This window comes from Myotis yumanensis, unplaced genomic scaffold, assembly GCF_028538775.1.
Source record: "Myotis yumanensis isolate MYYU_CA2020_CCGP unplaced genomic scaffold, mMyoYum1.0.hap1 SCAF_4, whole genome shotgun sequence".
NCBI classification, from domain to species: domain Eukaryota; kingdom Metazoa; phylum Chordata; class Mammalia; order Chiroptera; family Vespertilionidae; genus Myotis; species Myotis yumanensis.
The window spans coordinates 3,373,682-3,394,299 of NW_027223755.1; the positions used below are offsets into that span (position 1 = coordinate 3,373,682).

At 46.4% G+C, this 20,618-nt stretch overlaps 1 protein-coding gene across 1 annotated transcript in view; it reads right to left on the minus strand.

Moving 5' to 3' along the window:
* Positions 1 to 20,618, minus strand: part of PARP8 (poly(ADP-ribose) polymerase family member 8) — a 129,149-nt gene that overhangs the window by 56,845 nt on the left and 51,686 nt on the right. The window contains exon 3 of the mRNA XM_070411761.1: positions 6,356 to 6,393. Within this exon, the coding sequence (XP_070267862.1) occupies positions 6,356 to 6,393 (38 nt within the window). The remainder of the gene's footprint in view (positions 1 to 6,355; positions 6,394 to 20,618) is intronic.

A 20,618-nucleotide genomic window follows, 5' to 3' on the forward strand; every position in this document is an offset into this window, starting at 1 on the left:
AATAAATAGAAGCCTGTATTAATTTTTGCGAGGGGAATGACAATATGGTGACTGTCTAGATTAGAAACACAATCAAAGATCTCCAGCCAAGTTTTCATAATATTGTGTCAGTGCAGTGAGAACATGCTTTTTAGTTGACAGATATCAAGTCATCACTTTCTTTCCAAAGAAACATCTGTACTGTTTTTAGGCCCTGAGCAGCAAGGAAAGATAGTCCCACGTACTCACAGCCCAGCCACACAAGACTCAGTAGACATAAGGCTGAAATGGTTATTCAGAAGGGAGAGAGGCCACGTGCATGTACATGGATTCGATTTGAAACCAAAAAGGTTGGCCTCGTTACTTCGATTTGTTTTCATGACGAATTCTGCCTTATTTCATTTTCACGCAGCAGCATGTGAGTTTCCTGTTTCACAAGTGGAACCACAGACTAAGGAACGGATTTGACACAAATTTGTTTTTTCTCCTCATTAGTTGAGACCGCTTATCTGGAGTCTCTTCTGCCCAGAATCTTGGGCTTTCAGGAAAGGATGCAAAGAGCCCTCCATTCAAGCCAGTGTTTAAATTTCTTTAACCCTCGTGAAGAGTCCTACTGACTCAAAGCTAACTGCCTCTGAATAGACTTAACTAGTTCTTCCCTGTGCACAGCGGACTCCTTGCAGCAAGCTGGTGGAGAAAAGGAGAATAGAAAGGAAGCATTAAGGCAACAGAAGGAACCACTGAGCAGCGACCAGGGGAGACAGAGAGCCATCCGAGAGGCGGGCACAGCCACCGGCAATATCTCAGAGTCACGGAGGAAGGAAGGTTTGCCTAAAGCATCAAAAGGCAAGTAAATCACAACTTTGTTTCATAAAACGGGGACATAGGATGGAACGGCTTATGCAAAGTGTTGTCACTGGAAGGCAGTCAGATTTGACCCAAGAAAATACAGTTTGGCCCTGGCCGGTGTGGCTCAGTTGGTTGAGCTATGCCCCGTGCACTGAAAGGTCTCTGGTTGACTCCCAGTCAGGGCACATGCCCAGGTTTTGGGTTTGGTATCCAGAATGGGTGTGTGGGAAGCAACCAATGGATGTTTCTCTCACATCCGTGTTTTCCTCTCTTTCTCTCTCTCTCTCATTCCTTCCCTATCCCTTCCTCTCCCTCTCCCTTCTTTTCTTGCTAAAATCAATAAAGAAATATTTTTTAAAAAAGAAAATAGAATGCAGTTTAATGAACACACGTTGCATCATGCTGAAGAACAGGATGACGTATTAAACATACCGTTTTCTAAGAGACTTTCACCAGTTTGTATGTGGGGTAGGACGTAGGCACTAAAACACTTTTGATTTCTGTTTTTGGCTTCATTTACGGAAACCAACCACGTGTTCAAGTTCCATGACAATATATATTAAATCGCCTTTGCAATATAATAGGCCAGCTCACAAAGGTACGTCCAAGTCAGAAACAGACAAAGGCCCTCAAACCCAGACCTCGCTTCCGTCTGCCTGTTCATCCTGTGGCCTGGGCCATGGCGGCCAGGTGACACAGAGGAGGGGTCCGAGGCACGGAGCCCACGTGTCCTCTTGTGGCTGCTTAGATATGATCTCTAAATCCTCCTCACACTGTGTGACATCTGTTACATTGTCACCATCTTGTTCAGACGTGGAAACGTGGGACGTAAAAGGGTGAGGGACCGCCCAAGGCAACAGAATGAGTCAGTGGCAGAGAATGCTTCCCAACTCAAACCCCTTCCCGGGAATTCTCCCACGTGACTCGAGAGCTGCCAGCTGTTTTATCTTAAAACTGTTGTTGAGGACCGTGAGGTTCTGTGACATGTACGTGCTGAGGACCATGAGGTTCTGTGACGTGTACGTGCTGAGGTCCTATAGATCCCTCTGAAAGGCTGTTGAGAGTAGGACCATGTTCTCTTCCCCTCCCCCCAGACCATGCGAGCATGACCGGGATGTGCGCAGATGAGTGGGAGCTATGGAAAAGGATCACTTAAATGGTTGCTTTTATTTATTTCAACTGCAGCATCATTAGGCCAAGTCATTCCATTATTCATCCCTATGTGATTTAAGAGAAATAATTCTAAATGAAATCACACTGTTGTTAGAATATGGATATTTCCCCCGAATATAAGATGTAACATTCAGGTCAACCCCCAAGCCAAACAATGATTATCCCTCTTATTTATTTATTTATTTTTTTAGCTTGATCAAAACCCAAGTTTCTTAAACAGGTGTAACTGCTGTAACAAAATCTGCCGGTGTGTGTGCGAGGCCAGTGTATTTTGATGCAAACAAGATGATGCTGGACAATGTATTGTCCCTCTTTTAAAGATGAGGAAACCAAGGCTCGGAGAAATTAACTTGCTCAAATTATGTAAGTAATTAAAACAGTAATACTACAGTTAGTAGTGGTGAAACTGACTGAATCCAAAAATCAATGCTTTATTTTTTAGTAGCAAATATTGTCCCTCAAGCATGTTTATTTTCCTAACATGCTCAGCAAACATTGAGCATAAAAAATCAATTTTTTTATTGCAATACCCTGTAGAACATGTAAAAGGGACAAAAGAATCCATAAGCCTGGGGGGGGGGGGGGGGGATGAGAAGCGTCTGCTGTTCTGCTATAGCAAACCCATCACCCAGGACTGACATTTACCTTTAAAACACAAGCTACAATGCAGACTCCACAGAGGAGGACAGTGAGCCAGAAGGCTGCTCTCGTCCTTCCCTGTATTTTGAAGAACCAGCATAGCGTTTAGTATTCCACTCATTTACATGCGATTATGTACACCTAAGACTCAGTAAAGACCCTCCTCAATGTTCATTTTCTCTAAAGCAAACTATGAAAGGAGTTTCAAACATGGCACAGGCTACTTAATATATTAATATTATAAAAGGACAAATCTGTTCCTAAAGAATACACAGGGTGGCATAATCCTGAATGTGAAGGATTCTGCGGACACATTTCCACGGGGCAAAGAAAATTCCCTATTTTTAAACTTAGATGACGAGCTAATCATTGAACCAGATAACCCAGGAAAGGGCGGGGGAAGCCTGAGGGAAATTAGCAGAAGAATTGGTCAAAGGGGGAAAAAGACAAGAACAAACATAAAATAAGAGAAAGGAGAAATAAATGCAGAGAAGAGGAAGACTTTAGATGTATAGGCTGTATGCTAACAATCTTCTTGCTAAAAATCTGGACATTTCACCAATACAGTAGGCTTTCAAGAACACGTGTTAAAAAATGACCAAGAAAGAGAAAAACAGAACAGATCAATGATCGGTGATGGCAGACAAATAAGACAACTGCCCCAGAACCATCCTTCAAAGGGTACCAGGCTCAGAAAGATTTGCTTGCAAGTTCTAGAAAATGCCAAAAAAAGTTTAATTCCTTTATCAATTCAGTCTTTAATAACAAACTACATGACAAAATGCACATAATTCTTATAGATCCATATTAAGATATCTGCTAATATAACTTGTCATCTTGTTATTCAAAGCAGAAAGCATATAGGATCTCTCAATAAATGCCAAAGAAGTTGATAAAAATTTAATACTCAAAAAAAAAAAAAAAGCGCTTGGTAAATGAGGAAAGGAACACTTCCTTTTCTGAAAGAAAGCAATTGCAAGCACGCTCCCTAATTTTGAGAAGAGGGATAAAGCTGCCAACATTCACATCTATTATTAAAAATTATTCTGGATGTTCTAGCCAGAACAGAAGGAGAAAAAAATACAAATATGGGTAGTGTAAAGGAAAAGCAAACATATAAATTTTAAATAATGTTATCTATCTGAGAAATCAAGCACATTAACTGTACTCTTAATGCAAATAAATGTAGATTAAAATTTAATGATTGGGAAAATATTACCATACTGATATGCATTTTAAAGAAAGCTCCGTGGAAATACTACGACTAATTCTCCAGTACTGATGGGAATCAGAGCTTAATTATAGACTTGGTTTTACCACCAAACAGCACGTCCTTGGGAAACACTATTGAACTTCACCCAGCACATTTCTTCAAGTATAAAATGTCCTGATAGTTCTGTCTCTACAAAGACTGACATTTCGAGTCAATTCTATTACGTGTACGAAAATACTGGACGTTCGGTGTACTGGCTGCGTGACCCAATTCAAATCTCCAACCCAGAACACACTGATCCCTCCCATTCGTGGGCCTTATTTATACAGTTTTTCTTTTTATAAATGAAATTATATTGGAAATTCACTACAAACTGCCCCAAGGAAAAAATTCAATTTTTAAAAAGCACACATGAAAACCAATGCTCCATTTTTTAATTTCAATTTTTCTATATTGTATTTCCAATATTGTGTTTCCAATACTCTATAGTGGGGTATCGCCAAACTCCACTTGGCGAGAAAAAGAGAAATACCTCTTGGCCACAAGAGGGAGCTAAACATTTGGTTCCCTTGATTTATTGAAGGCCTTTTCACATTTCCTATGCGACAGAAGACTTCCCTGTCTCCAACTTGGGACTTGATTTGTGGCATCATTTCTATCCCTTGAAATAAAGTCCTGCACTGCTCTTGGCTGCCTCAGATGAGAAGCACAATAATTACAATATTTACAACCAACAGTGGGGCTTTTATTTTCCTAACATGCTTAGCAAACACTGAGCATCAAAAACATTCTATATCCGTGTAAACAAGGGCTGATTGCAAAATCATCTACAAAAAAAAATATTTTTTCTTTATAAATATATCTTCTCTTGGTTCTTCCACTAAAATCTTCCCAGAATACTTTTTATACTACTATTAAAAAACGGGCGTATCTTTAATAATAAGTAACCCCCCTTGTAAAAATTGTACAACAGATAAAATACTATGCTCAAAACACGGAGATCGTACCAAACAAAAGGTAATAAATAAAGTATCTCCTGTTCTCAGAAAGGAGTTTATGATTTACGACATTTTAAAAGGTGACTTTGATCTTACAAGATTAAAGGTCAAAATGCGTACTGCAAACCGCAACAGAAAACACACCGCTTAAATGCTAAGGAAATGAGTTTTACAACATCCTCAGACACATTATAAACGAATTATTTTTTAAAACACTCAAAGTACACATAATCAAAGTCACTTATATCAATCTGGTCTTTTTATGCTGAAAAATGGGATCCCAGTCACACAGAGTCTGTGAATAAAATGGCTAGGTTTGAAAAGGAACTGGAATTTTGTTTCCAATTTATGACCCTGACAGATCACCACAGTGACCTTGTTAAGTATCTGACTGTACTCAGTAAGAATACTGAAGTGAGATACACACAGGGTGGGGCAAAAGTAGGTGTACAGTTCTGAGTATGTGAAACACAGAGTTTATGCTTGTATTCTTATTTACTAAGTATTGCATTATTTTCCATATGAACAACTGTACACCTACTTTTGCCCCACGCTGTATACGTGAAACACAGGCAGTTAAAATTGGCTATTCTTTGCGTTAGATTCTTGCATTACACCCTTTTCTCAGGGGTAAATGAATCCAGTCATGTGATCTACACCAAGTCAACAGTGCTTGCCTCGGCTCCTGCTCAAGATAACAGTCTGGGTACCCTTCGCGAGAAGCATCTTGTTGACATCTCCAAGTTACCGTGCCGTGAATGTCAGCGCCTGCACCTCGGCTCTGCTGAGCTTACAGGGAGCCTAGAGGATTGGCTGACCTACAAGAAAGATGCTGTTTGCTTTATAGAAAAGTGGGTCTGCGGGGCTCTGACAACCTGTCTCCGGGGACGAGCATGTGGGGGCCTGGTCACGTGTTTCAGGACACAGTGAGGGCAGCTATGCCTATGGACGATGCCTACTGTAGGGCATCCCGGGCCCTGGATTATTGGGTTCAAACCCCAGTTCTTCCTTCACCACCAGGGCATCGCTCACCTGCGAAAGGGGGAAATGATGGGAACAATCGCGTAGGGGCGCTGGGAGGACTGTTTATGTATCTACTCGGAGAGATGAAGAAAGGTTTATTATTTTATTTCTACTATTATTTTAGCTGCTACATTTTTGCCCATTATTTTTACATTATGAAAAGTCAAATGATGTTCCAAAACCAACAACTAAACCAGATCTTAAAATGTTTAATTGCAAGGAGGTAAATATTGAGGCTGATGCTATCACAGGGCCCAGTACCCTCCTTCTCATGGGGAAACTATCTGGACTCCAAACTGCATCCCAGGATAGGACGTGCACCTCACAGGCATCAGCAGGCTTCTTCTGTCTTTAAGTCGCCCCTGCCAATCCTTCCCCCCTAAGTACAGTGATATACACTTTACGTCTCCGGGAGAAAGAAATACACAAAGGAATCATGACATAAGCATTTGTGATAAGAATTAAAAGAAGAAAATCATACCTGGGTAGTCTTCAGATACATGTACTGAATAGGATACACTGTTAAAACAGAAGAAAAGAGAAACAAGGTCAAGTTACTGCTATGGAAGAAATGCTTCCCTATATAATAAAAGCCTAATATGCTGAGTGTCCGGTCATCTGGGCGTCCGTTCAACCAATCAAAGTGTAATATGCTAATGATATGCTAAGGCCGCTCAACCACTTGCTATGACATGTACTGACCACCAGGGGACAGACAGTCGACCGGTCGACCAGGTGCTATGATGTGCACTGACCACCAGGGGGCAGACGCTCCAACCGGTAGGTTAGCTTGCTGCTGGGGTCTGGCTGATAAGGACTGAGCAAGACGGGCCGGACACGCCCTGGAGCCCTCCTGCGGTCCCTACCTGGCTGACCCTCCCGGCCCCGATCGTGCACCCGTGGGGTCCCTTGGCCTGGCCTGTGCCCTCTCACAATCCAGGCTGTGACACCCCCACCCCTGCCACCGCCAAGTGCACAAATTCTGTGTACCGGGCCTCTAGTTACAAAATAAAAACCAAACCCACACACCCATTCATTTACATAGATACAAGTCTATACGGTAACATGCAAAACAGACCACAAAATCCCCACATTAAATCGCTCGATTCATCAAGAAGCACTTCTTGGTAACTTGGTGAGTCAGACACGAGTTAAGGCCAAACAGTACGTAAGTAGAAAAAAATCAGGAAAATGACTGTGAATGATTGCTTCAGAGGAAACAGACTATGAAACAGGATGACTATGGTAGACAAAGGAAAGACAGTACCTTTTAAAAAAAATTTTTATTTTAAAATAGGTTCACACGAAGTTGCAGGTAATACAGGGAGGTCGCACGTTCCTTCCACCCAGTCCCCACGCTGATCACACCCACGGACCCACAGGACAACAGCAAAGGCAGGAGCAGGTGACCGCTCCGCGTCCTCTTAGCACGTCTGCGTCCTGCACCCCCACCGCCAACCAAGATGCAGACCATCCACCCAACATTTCCCTGGTCTGCTCACCCCAGTCCCTTCACCCCACATCCTCCCAGCCGATGCTCCGTCTCTAACTCTGCGATTCCAAGGAGCTTCTATAAATGGAACCCGGAGGACGAAGCATGACAATATTTTAAGATTTTGGCTTTTTGAAAAAATGACTGAGCCTGGACTATTTAGAACACACTGGAGAACGACCGGAGGAGGAGTGGGTGCAGTAAAACATGAGCACTGCCCGCGGGGAGGTCTGTGAGGGGAGGGGGAGGCAACACCAAAAGGCAGACATTGCCCACGCCCCTCCCCTCTCCCCCTAACCCCCCTCCCCAACCTCCCTTTCCTCCTCCCCCTAATCCCCCCCCTCCGCCCAGGGCCCAGCGCAGGGCGTCCTGGCCCGAACCCAACGCCAAGAATCACAGGAGAACACAACCACGTCACTGCAGCCTCAGACAGGCTGGCCCCACGGGAGTCCTTTTCCCATGATTCCGCCCCTCGCGCAGGGGACTGGACTGCGCAGAACGAAGTCATGACGAAGGCAGCACTCACACATCCGAGTGACAGGAGCTGGGCCCCTGCCAGGCACACGCAGCACCAGTGAGCCAGTGCCCAGCAGCCCGGCCTCCCAACCACCAGCGGCCACTTCCTTTTCCCCCAAGTCCCTGTCTCCATCCCCGTGGCAGCCTCACTGCGTTCCCAGGCCCACCCCCTCCACTGGGGGAGCCGCTGCGGTGGGGGCCACGGCCGCAGGGGTCCGGTGTCAACACCGGCCTCACTAGCCCGGCGGCCTGGGGAAGTGACCTCTGCTCAACCTCCTTCAGTAAAACAGCAGGATCCAGACCCGCCTCCCAGGCCTTCGGGGCGGACTGGACGGCCTAACAGGTGTCCGGCCGCAGGATGAGGCCAGACTCACAGGTGCAGGTGCCAGACACACGGGCACAGGCACCGGGCACACGGGTACAGACGCCGGGCACATGGGCGCAGGTGCCAGACACAGTGCAGACGCCGGGCACATGGGCACAGGTGCGAGACACACGGACGCAGATGCCAGACACACAGGCGCGGGTGCCGAGTCCTCCTGGCTCCCAGGACCCGCGTGAGAATGTGCAGGAGAGAGGTTCCGCGTGAACGAGGGCGCCCGGGGAGCCCAATGGTCTCAGGAACACAACGTCCAGGTCACATGTATCACCGGCCGAAGCCCGCCCCGATGACCTCATTCACGGAATGCCTGCTGTTGCGGCTGAAGGCGCGCTGGCCTCGCCTGGGCACGATGCTGTGAGGACGCGTCTCAGCTCTGCGTCCACTTGCAAGACAACACCTCAGACCGGAGGATGAGGGACCCAGGCCGCTCCCAGACCACGTGGGCTTCCTGGAACAGAACCCCCTCAGCACACAGCATCCCCTGCCCCTCCTGGTCCCACGGCAGGAAAGAGACGCCAGGCGCCCACCTCCAAACCAGGCCTGCATCTCCTGCCCCTCCTGGTCCCACGGCAGGAAAGAGACGCTGGGCACCCACCTCCAAACCAGGCCTGCGTCTCCTGCGGGAGGGGGTGTGGGGCGGCTGGACGTCACATTTGCTGTTTCACTGCCATGCGCTTCCCACACACGCATCATCCCCTCATGATCACGTTTACCTTCCACGTGCCTTCTCAACAGCCAGGTCAGCGACTACAGTGCCCTCCTCCTTCACTGCTATTAGCCACCAAGCACCTGGTCTCTCACGCACAGGGAGGGAGTTCAGGGCCCACGGGGGACACGAGGTCTCAACACCAGCTACTCACAGCTCGGCTCACTGGCCCCAGCGCCCACCCCTCATGGATTTCTTTGCTTTTTCTTCTCAATTGTTTTCTCAAACCCTCATACCTTTCCAACACCACATACCATGCCCTTTCGCTGTCTGCATTCGGGTAGATGATCACACGGTTCCTCCCGCAGGCATCCCCCAAGTCTGGCTCCCACCCCCCCCCCACCCCCACCCCCCCCCCCAACCTACAGGCTCACACTTCTCTCCGGGCACCAGAGAGAAGGAAATGTCTGTCCCTTCGTGAAAGACTAACCCATCTACATGGCTTATGGGTCCCAGAAACCCACACTGCATGGGGGACCTCGCTCTATTAATCTAACGGTTCCAAACTTGAAACGCATCAGAAATTGGTAAGCATGGAAATCCAAAGAGACGGACCCACACTGATATTAATGGCGGCGCAATTTAAAACGCAAAACTGTCCAAGCAGCAAGAGTGCCACTAATACAATTACAGAAACTGTTATACACTCACAATTACAGTAACACAAGGTAAGCGGGAGAAAGGGATGGTGTGAGACACTATGGAATGGAAGAATAGGTGTTTCTGATACACCGAGGCACACACAAAAATCTGGACAGCTGTAACATGTTTTCATTAAAAGTGTGTACACACATATCTACTAGCAATCTATACTGGTAGAAACATGACTTAAGAAATAATGGCCAATTTTAACACTTGTTATCCCTTGATTATTGGATAAAGGGTATCTTTACTCTTTGTGTCTGTACTATTTCAATCTTTGTAAGAAGTGTGTATTATGTAAAAAAGGACAAAAAGCCGGTAATACAGTCTCCCTTCACCTTGCAGCCTTTTCTCATGATCACCTGACTTTTCCTTCCTCTGAAAGTCGGGTTTTGACGGAATATTCTATCCGTCGTCACTGCCCCTGCCGGAACGTGCACCTGCCAGTCTGGCTTCCCCCCTCGCACTCCACTAGATTCTGCTTCTTCAGTCACCACTGGCCGGTCTTTTCTAGTCCTTTCTAACACGGGTTCTCGGATGCATTTAACAAAAATGAAGACTTCGTGCCACCACCCTCCTTAATCCCTGACCTCCCCCTCCCCGGGGCCCCTCCCGCTTCTGGGGGTGCTCTTCCTCCTCTCTTCACTTTCATGTCACCTGTCATGTCTCCGCATCTCAATGCTGTTCAGCCACGCGGCCTACTCCACACAAGTAACGCAACTCCATCCACGAGTCTCTACCGACCGAGAGCCTCAAAGCTCCCGTATCTCCAATCCAAGCTGGCAGCTGCTTCTGTCTGTTCACATTGTCCATAGGACATTCTACAAGCAAAATAAACCCAACACACAGAAAACGGAACTCATTGCCTTCTTTACATTCATGTTCAACTCAGCAGATTCAACGCCAAGAGATTCGGGGTCAGTGACAGCAGCAGCTGCGGGTAGGCACGATAGGCCTGCTGACCCCTAGACCAATCACTCACTTCAGGGCGCAAGCCCTCGGCCACCTTCCGGGCAGGGACATCGGCTCTCGCAGCCGTGAAGGGACCTGGGGACAAGCATTCCTAAGAAGCACCTCAAGTGATTCTGACGAAAGCAAGCCCTGGATCTGGTTTCGCAAAAACATAGTCGCAGAATGAAATTCTAAGTCCTTAGCGTGTCCTCCAAGGTTCCTCGTGATCTGACCCCCAACTGCCCGACCAGACCCATTTTCAATACACAAGAGTAGAAATGTTAGCATTTCAAACTGATTAGCAGTTTACCAGCTGACTTGTCAGGAGAGCTCTACATATGAAGGTCTTCATTAACCTACTCCTATCTTGAAAGTAGAAAGGAAAGTCAGTTCTCTAGACAGAAGAGGGCAGTGGTGTGGAACATGTTTGATCAGACACTTGAGGCAACATCACATGTTCCATGCAAGGAACACGCATGTTTTATCCACAGTCTCTACGTCCACTGTGCACACGCACCCCCTTCCTTACTCATCGCGAAGACAGGACCCTCCACAGGAGACACGCATCCTCCCGCCAACAAGATACTCACACTCCCCATTACAAAGGTACAGAGTGAAGGCGCCAGCCCGTTACACACTGCGCTTCTCAATGATACATAAAGTTCCAATTTTCAAAGCTTGTTTGCATCACCCTTAAAGTTACACTTTCAGCAAGAGAAGTGACAGGATCGAAAGGAACGGCATTCGTTTGTTTGATTTTTCGGGAAGTGGCCAGTCAGCAACTTCAGTGCTTAAATCTTACACTGCAGGTCACATGCTTGGCTTTCTCAGCAAACCCTCTTCTCAACAGGGATGAACTTGGAAGGCCTACGCCAACCGTGATCAGAAACCTAGATGCATGCTCTATTTATGGTATTAATACACCATATGGTCTGAGCACAGTCTTCCTCTTATCCTGCCTTGGACGGAAGCAAGCGCCAACAGTATATTTAAATGAGTAAAGTTCCGCTTCTTTCTCATCCTTTAGTCATAACCAAGGAGAAAGGAGGTCACATGCAATCCCACGGAGCTGCGAGTAGGGATGGAGCGGGCCAAGCCACCCACACTACATTCATCACTTACGAATATTATTCCTATATTTCTTCCTCAAGAGCTTCGTGTTGGGACTTCTCTGCACAGTTTGCAACTATAACTAACCCAGCATTGTTTGGACAAATAGTCACGAAAATGCAGATGCCCCTGCCTCCTGTTTTACATTGAAGCTCAAGTTATAAATGGAGAGAAAAGTGTTTACAGCTGCTGCTGAAGATTCACGCAGCACACCACGGCTTAAAAGCTAAATGTGACGGAATGATGTATAACCGCGGCAAGGTTCTGTTGGGGCAAGAAAACACCTTTTAAGAAAACACTGTAAATATTCACAGATAACTGCAATAGGTACTAAGCTATTACCTCAGCAACTTTCTCAAATATTGAAGGTACATAAAAGCGGTTCCTCCCAAAATAATCTCTTGTGAAATGTCAAGCACAAGTGTGTGTGTGTGTGTGTGTGTGTGTGTTTAAGTTAAATTTATTGTGGCAACATTGGTTAATAACATTATGTAAATGTTAGGTGTACATCAAGCATAATTCTTAATGCCGCCAAAGACCCTAGGATCCAACCGGTCTGCTTGTCTGGTGTCTTCCTCACTGTCCTGCGCTCTCTCTCTGAGCCAACAAAACAAAAAGGCTCCCTCCCACTCCTGAGCACGCCGTGTGCCTGGTCTAGAATTCTCTCTCCCTCGCTCCCACTCCTTTCTGTCCTGTTAACTCAAATCACATATCACCGCCCAGGAAGAAGCTTTCTGATCGTCCTCCCCAGAGTTGGAGACACCTGACTAGAGAGCAGTGACACTGTTGGTAATTATACACATTAATATTTGCTTCCCTACTAATCTACACTAATAAAAGAGAAACATGCAAATTGGTGTCACTCCGCTACGCTCACCAGCCAATCAGGATGGGTATGCAAATTAACCCAACAAAGATGGCGGTTAATTTGTATATGGGAGCAAAGGCTGAAGGCTCCACCCAAGTGAAGACTGAAGAGGCTTGGCTTCTCCACTGTGGCCGGAGCAAAGGCCTGGGTCCCAGGTGCCGGAGGAAAACCCGTGCCAGCAGCCAGGGAAGGAAGGCCTATTGCACAAATCTCTTATTATTAATATTTGCTTCCCTACTAATCCTATATAATAAAAGGGTAATATGCAAATTGACCCTAAGAGTGGAACAACCAGTCACTATGACGCTCAACGCAGGAGCTGCCCCCTGGTGTTCAGTGCACTTCCACAGGGGGAACGTTACTCAGCCAGAAGCCGGGCTGACAGCTGCGAGTGTAGCGGCAGTGGTGGGAGCCTCTCCCACCCCCAAGAGCTCCCAGGCTGCCAGAGGGATGTCTGACTGCCAGCTTAGGCCCAATCCCCCCGGAAGCAGGCCTAAGCCGGCAGGTGGACATCTCCTGAGGGGTCCCAGACTGTGAGAGGGCACAGGCCAGGCTGAGGGACTCCCCACTCCCTGAGTGCGTGAATTTCCATGCACCAGGCCTCTAGTCTATTATAAGATTAGAAGGCATCTCTGCCATCTTCACCACAGTATCCCAGCAGCTACCATGTAACTAGCACATAGTAGGAAGACTGGAATTATTTGTGGAATGAATGTTTATTTAAAATGTATAAATCTGCCCTTTGACTCAGTGGATAGAGTGTTGGCCTGAGGACTTAAGGGTCCTGGGTTTGATTCCAGTCAAGGGCACATGCCAGGGTTGTGGGCTGGATCCCCAGTGGAAGGCATGCAGGAAGCAACCAATCAATAATTCTCTATCATCACTGATGTTTGTATCTCTCTCTCCCTCTCTGAAATCAATAAAAAATATGTTCTAAAATAAATAAATAAATAGTGTAAATCCTGTTATCTTCCAACTCGTAATAATCTCCCTCACAAAGTGCCTTAGCAAAGATGATGTGGGTCACAACCTGAAGAATGAAGAGCATGGACATTGGAATATGAGGCCTTTACAAGCGTGTGAACCGGAGAAAGTGGAATTGCCTAACTCCTTCTGCTTATTGGTTTAGTGAGACAGCTGCTACTTCCTGGCATTGTCTACAGGATTAAAGGGAAGGTGATGTGTGGGAGAAAGAGCTATGTAATGATAGGAGATGATCAATGGAAATTTCTCAACTCCCTCCCCTACCCCCAAAACTCAAGTGTGGGAAGAAGCAAAACAATTCTGCCAAGGACCTCCACAGGCCTCCCGCCTGTCCCTCGGCGCTTCCCTCCCTGCTGCGGGTGCGGGGGAGGGTTGTGGGGGGGTTGGGGGGGAAGCTCTGGGTCTGCAGGAGACCCCTCTCCCAGGCAGGGGCTAGGGGGATGGGCAACCCGACAAGCCCATCAGAACAGCAATCTGTTTCTACCTACCTGTGGGCCGGTGGGCCGCCGTGGCTGGTGGAGGGTGGTCTGTTCAGAGGAAAGCTTGAGACTTTGACTTAATGGTTTGGGGAAGGGACACTCCCTCCTCCTAACCCCCTCACCCATCCACCCCCCACCCCCCCACCCCCCCCCCCCCCCCAGGTAAACAGAGAAAGGCAGAGTTTAGAAAATTTCAGACAGAGGCAGACCAAACCAAACCCAAATCTCATCTGTGAACCTTTCCTCGCGGGAACAAATACCTTTCCTCCTACTCGTGAAGGCAGCATGAAGTGTCCTTGCTTCTTACAACCGAAATCACCCTTATTTGTACACAGACCTATTAAGCTGCTTGAGGTACTTGAATGTAAACATCTATGAGCCATTTAAATTTAAAAACTAACAGCTATCTAGCCTTGATTTAATCTCTTAAGTTTTGCCTAGTTATCTTAAAGTAGAGAATATACTAGTGGTTTATTTAGGTTTGTCAGTAATATTCATGAATTTTATGAAGCGTATGACCTCAAAACAACGATAATAAACTAGATACTGCACAGCAGAAGTCGCAATGTCCCCAGTCTGATTACTCTTCTGTTTGCCAAAGAGAAGTTCATTTTTTTAAGGTGCCACACTTTTTCTTCCTTGTGGTTCAATGGTGTTGCAGCCCTTCAGAGGCGCCTGAGTCATTGTTTTGTCTCTACTGCATGGACATGAACTTGGGCTTGGGAAGCTGTACCGTCCCCCACTCTCCCTGTTTCTTTCTGGGCCACAGCCTCCTGGGAGGCGGGCGACTAAGCCGGAGAGGGGTGACGCTTTTAGCCTCCACCAAGAGTCTTCTGAGCGCTTGCTAAAACCGTCCGCCTTTCACTCTGCAGCAAGGCTTTGAAAAAATGATTCATCCTCAACAGATGCGTGAAAGGTGTAATTATTTGAAAACAAAGGTACTGTGCTTACATCTGACATATTTTGATCACAAAGTTCATCGATTCCTATTTAATTAGCAAATGCAATTCATTCTCAAGCCAGTGAGCACGTAGCTAAGAGACAGCCCCGCACACCTGCAGGAAGGCAGCCATGCAGACGGCTCCACCAGCGGAAAGGTGGCGGTTGAACAAAAACAGTCACGATCCCAATTCCAGGCCTGAATCCGTGTCTACCCCGGACACCCACGTGCCCATCTCCCCTGTGCGTGCTGACAGCTTCCTCAAGGCCCGCTCTGCTGGCGTTAGCGCCAATGAAACAAGAATTACTGAGACTAAATTCACTGATGCGACACTTTTTAGTGTAGCCATGTGCACAGATGTTGCTGTTTTAATATTGTTTTCTAATGGACATATGAGGAAGGCTCATCTCTTTTCCTTTTTTTTCAGCTACATTTTCAATTTTGCAGACACTGCTTTTATAAACTAAGATGAACTGTTTCAAAAGAACACCTAAATCTCACCGGTCCCCCCAGAATTCAGAAACGTCTGATGTGTCCTCACTTTTCACGCCAGATCGTTATTTTCACAGGTTCAATAAGAAACAACCCCCCTGCCCCCCCCCCCCTCTTTTTGGCCAGGATATTACTGGGCACATCAATTGTGTAACCTAAGTTATGCCCCAAATGGCATATTTGAAAATGATTTTCGTTTCATCAGAATCCTTGGTCAGGGCACATGCCCAGGTTGTGGGCTCCATTCCCAGTGTGGGGCGTGCAGGAGGCAGCTAATCAATGATTCTCTCTCATCTTTGATGTTTCTATCTCTCTCCCTCTCCCTTCCTCTCTGAAATCAATTTAAAAACAAATAAAATAGCCCTGACCGGTTTGCTCAGTGGATAGAGCGTCGGCCTGCGGACTGAAGGGTCCCAGGTTCGATTCCGGTCAAGGGCAAGTACCTTGGTTGCGGGCACATCCCCAGTAGGGGGTGTGCAGGAGGCAGCCGATCGATGTTTCTCTCTCATCAATGTTTCTAACTCTCTGTCCCTCTCCCTTCCTCTCTATGAAAAATCAATAAAATATTTAAAAAAAATAAAAACAAATAAAATAATAAAAGAGCTTCTGGTTGTCTCAGTGATTACTCTTTGGGGATAAAAGCTAAAATTGTAAAGAACTGATCATAATGTAAATAATTCCTGCGCATGGCATTACAAATGAATTTTTTTTCTAGTCAAGAATATGTATCTCAGTAAGTTAAATGCCCGTACCTCCAATTCTCATTTGAACTCTCTGTCGTATGCAAATATAAGCCAAGCAACTCTGGAAATGATAAATAAATGCCTCCTTATTTAAGATTAATCTAGTCCCTAAACTGATTAAGTCAGCTTTATAAACACTGTAGAATTTGCTGAAAATACTTTGGTTTGTTGAAACATTGGTGGTAACTGAAAAGTTCACAAAGAGAGGTTGTCTAATGAGTAATAGTGCGTGTGTGACAGACACCCTGCAGTCACTAAAGGACACATGCTAAGCCCTGTAGTCTCAGGATGCTGTGACCCTGCTTTTGTTAAAATTTACATTTATATGTATTTATTAAAATACGGGTTTATAGTTGTATAGGGGCCTTTTGGGGGGAGAAGGGGAGAAGGGTATGCTCTTTGGGGGGAAGGTTTCTTGGATCATTGATGATCATTATTGCTAATGACATTTACTCTCTTCTATTTTTTTCTGGAATAAACTGCATTAATAGTAATCAAGTGCATATGGGAAAACGATTAGAATTAACTTTAAAATGATTCCAATAGGAGTCTATTCATTCATGAAACAGGGGACTCCTCTGCCTCCGGGCTGGGCCCTCCACATCCTTCAGGAGCCAGTTCACATCTTCACCTTCTCAAGTCCTCCCCCCCTCTCAGCTTCCGGCCTCCCCGTCCAGCCGGGCCCAGGCCAGGTGCTGGCCCCTTCCTGTACGAACCGCTCCTGTGAACCCTCCGAAAACGGCTCAGTCCTCATTTGGGTGAATATCAGAGCCATGCCTCCTTCTCCCACTACCTCTAATTTCTCTGTGTATCTTGGCCACCAGGGTGTCCTCGGTGCTGAAGACACATGCATGCTGTCCCCTCCAGGGGGCTCAAAATTCATGCACAGCTCCCTGGTCAGGTACACTGGATGGTGCCTAGCATGTGGGAGAATAAGAAGTATTCATGTTCCATCGAAGACAACCTAAGCCAATGAGCATGACTCTGTCTAGAAGTCAGATTTTAGAAGAGATAACACTGAGGAAACACATGTTTTACACATGTAATATTTTAGGGGATCGAAGTGGGCCCGTAATGTGTCTGCATGAACCGGTCACTGTAAGGGAACTTGATGTGGAATGCTGTGAAACGAGACCACTGGAGTCACACGCCTGTGTTTACACATCACACGCAGAGGGCTCGAGTACGTTCATCTGTCGTTCAACATGCTCCCCATCGTGAAAATCTCACGCGTGCTATCTGCCGCGCTCATGATAAAAGCTGAACAAGCAGCAAAGGGCACGTGACGTTCCTGAAATTTCAGTATTTGCAGCCGCACGAGTGTGTTTCAATAAGTCAGGGAGCCCTCTGTCCCGGGAGCCCAGCGAATGCGGCGGGAACCCCATTCCAAACCAGCGCGGGAGAGACGCACAGCAACCGCTGGTGAAATGTGCCCTCACGGCAAACCTTGTCCGGGGTGGCTTTCTATTGGAGCCATGCCTCAGTGACAGCACTGGCACCGAGGCTCGGGGCTGTGGTGTGTCTAACTGGCTCTGCAGGCATCATCTTGCTATTGTTTGGATTTAAGGGGGGCATCAGTACCCCAGGGCCTCAGCTCCCCTTCCTAGGCCATGCGTGTCCACCAATAAGCTGTGCGCTAACACCCTTGGTTTGGGCACAAGGGATTCACTGAAGAAAATGGGCAAACTCCACATCCAGGGAAAGGCCCTTCTCTGTCTCTAAAACTAGAGAAACCTCTTAGCTCCAAATTCAGCCCAGGGAGAAACCTCCCAGGGCGCAGCACGCAGAGAAAGGAGGGGAGGGGCGGTGCGAGCAGGTTAGCTGTCACTGCTCAGTCCCTTTGATATAGGAAATGTGTGCTAGCAATCCTGGGGACATTCACACTCTGGTTGGGAGTCACGCAGTCCTAAGGACATGAAGGTGGAGAGAAAATCAATTTTGCCTGATAGTCAATACATTACTGACAAATGGACTTGCTTAAGAGGATTATGTAATTTTCAACAGCGGCTCGCCAACATGCTGCTGTTACCGTGTAGGACTGAGCGTGTGTGGCTACCATCACTCTCCTCGCGCAGTGACAGCCCCAAGCACACGGAGACCCGGGCCCTCTACTTGTCCCCCAGCACAAAGGCCTCTTCTTCCCCCCTCCCCTTTCTTAAAGGAGCCAGAGAAGGAAAATGATGGCATTTCCTTCATGAGATTCTTCAACCTCCATTTCTACCCTCAAGAGACCCTTCATAGGTGACTATGAATTTCACACATACCAAGTGAAGAAGATAAATATCCATATGGGAATCTTAAATAAAACCTCCAGGAAAGGGAAGACAGAGTTCAACATGAAAGGCCTTTATACTAGCATCCCTCTTATCTTGTATTTTTATTGATTGATTGATTGATTGATTTTAAGAGCGAGAGAGAAACATTCATTTGTTGTTTCACTTATTTATGCATTCATTAGTTGTATGTGCCAGGATGGGGGATCGAACCCGCCACTTTGGTATATTGGAACGACGCTCTAACCAACTGCCCTACCCGGCTCGGGCTATGTTTTTATATTTAATACTAGAAGCCCGGTGCACGAATTCATGGACTAGTGGGGTCCCTCAGCCTGGCCTGTGGGATCAGGCCGAAACCAGCTCTCTGACATCCCCCAAGGGGTTCCCATTGCGAGAGGGTGCAGGCCAGGCCAAGGGACCCCTCCAGTGCACAATTGGGGCCGAGGAGAAACGCAGGAGGTTGGCCAGCTGGGGAGGGATTGTGGGAGGGGCTCCAGGGTTTGTCTAGCCCGTCTCGCTCAGTCCCAATCAGCCAGACCCCAGCAGCAAGCTAACCTACCAGTCGGAGTGTCTGCCCCCTGGTGGTCAGTGCACATCATAGCGACTGGTCAACCGGTTGACTGTCTGCCCCTGGTGGTCAGTGCATGTCATAGCGAGCAGTTGAGCGGCCTTAGCATATCATTAGCATATTACTCTTTGATTGGTTGAACGGACGACCGGACACTTAGCATATTAGGCTTTTATTACATAGGATAATTTTATCATACCTCCCTCAAGATTTTCTGATGCTTCCCACATTATTTTTCATAAAAAGTCTGTCACTGAAGCTGATCTTCCTCATTAGTAAAGTTATCAGTTACTGTGCAGAGTGTGAGAAAAGTAGGAGATGTGCCACGCGGGACAAGGCGACTGAGCGACCCACCAGAAACCGCTGACCACTACGGGCTTCAGGAAAAGATGCACACGTGTGAGATCCAGGTCAGCTGGGGGTCCGACATGGCAGGAGAACGGGCAGTCACACCGAGTGTCAGCGTGAACCTCACACAGTAAGAAGAGACTGAAAACGGCAATGAAGACATCCGATTCTACCACAGAGGCTGACAAAACGCCTTTAAAATTTTAGGTGTAACAAACTGTGTGGCTGAGAATCCATTATTAATGAGCCATTTTCTAAATTATTTAACAACCACTATTTCTGTCTCTGGATATAGTTTAATTGAAATCAAAACATAAACACTGTTATTGCAGCTTAATACAACCTTTCAAAAACCGCCTTGTGATAAAATAAGAGTATTAAGTAAAAGTCAATCAATCAGGAAATCAATAAAAAGCTTTTTAAAAACGATTTCAAGAATTTTTAATTATAAAGTTCTTTTAAGCAAGAGAAAATATTTTTCGATCGTTATTGGTCCTAGCGATTTCAATTTTCGGTTCTTTTATAAAAGTCAGTCGGAGGTGCCCTGGCCGGGTCGCTCAGCTGGTGCGAGCGTTGTCCGGATACACCAAGGCCAGGGCACACACAAGAGCCTACCAATGAGGCGTGAGTCAGTGGAACAACACATCGGTGTTCCTGTTTCTCTCCCTCCCTTCTCCCTTCCCTCTCTCTCTCTCTGGCAAAATAAAATTTAAAAAGTCAAGTGGACCTGAGAGTCCCATGTTCTCCATCTGTTACACCAGAAACAAGTGTTTGATCCACTTGGAATCAGGGCCTACGACCACAGACAAAAAGCAAAAAGCACCGTGACGTGAACATTATTCCACTTCATTCCTGTAGCCGTTACCAAAAGGAGATACAATTCTGCAGAGTCAAAACTGTGGGTCATTTGCATTTGTCATTAAAATAATTTTTTTTTTTTTTTTTTTTACTATTTTGCTTTCAAAGCCAAATTACTCAGCAAAATGTTTCCAAACCAGTCCGTTCATTCGCTTTTATGCAAATACCGCTCTGCATAGCAACGATTTCTACTTGTAGTTTCCTTTCACCATGTTTAACAAGTCTGTGCAAAGCGCTGTTTGCATCCATAGCTAACAGAAGACCGGTTTTGAAATTCAGAGGCTCGATGCACGAATTTCTAGGGATAAGTACTCTCATTTGTTTCCTGTCTGTTAACATCCTCTCCCATAATGCATGTAGTTTATTTTTCCAGAATCTAATTCCAACTT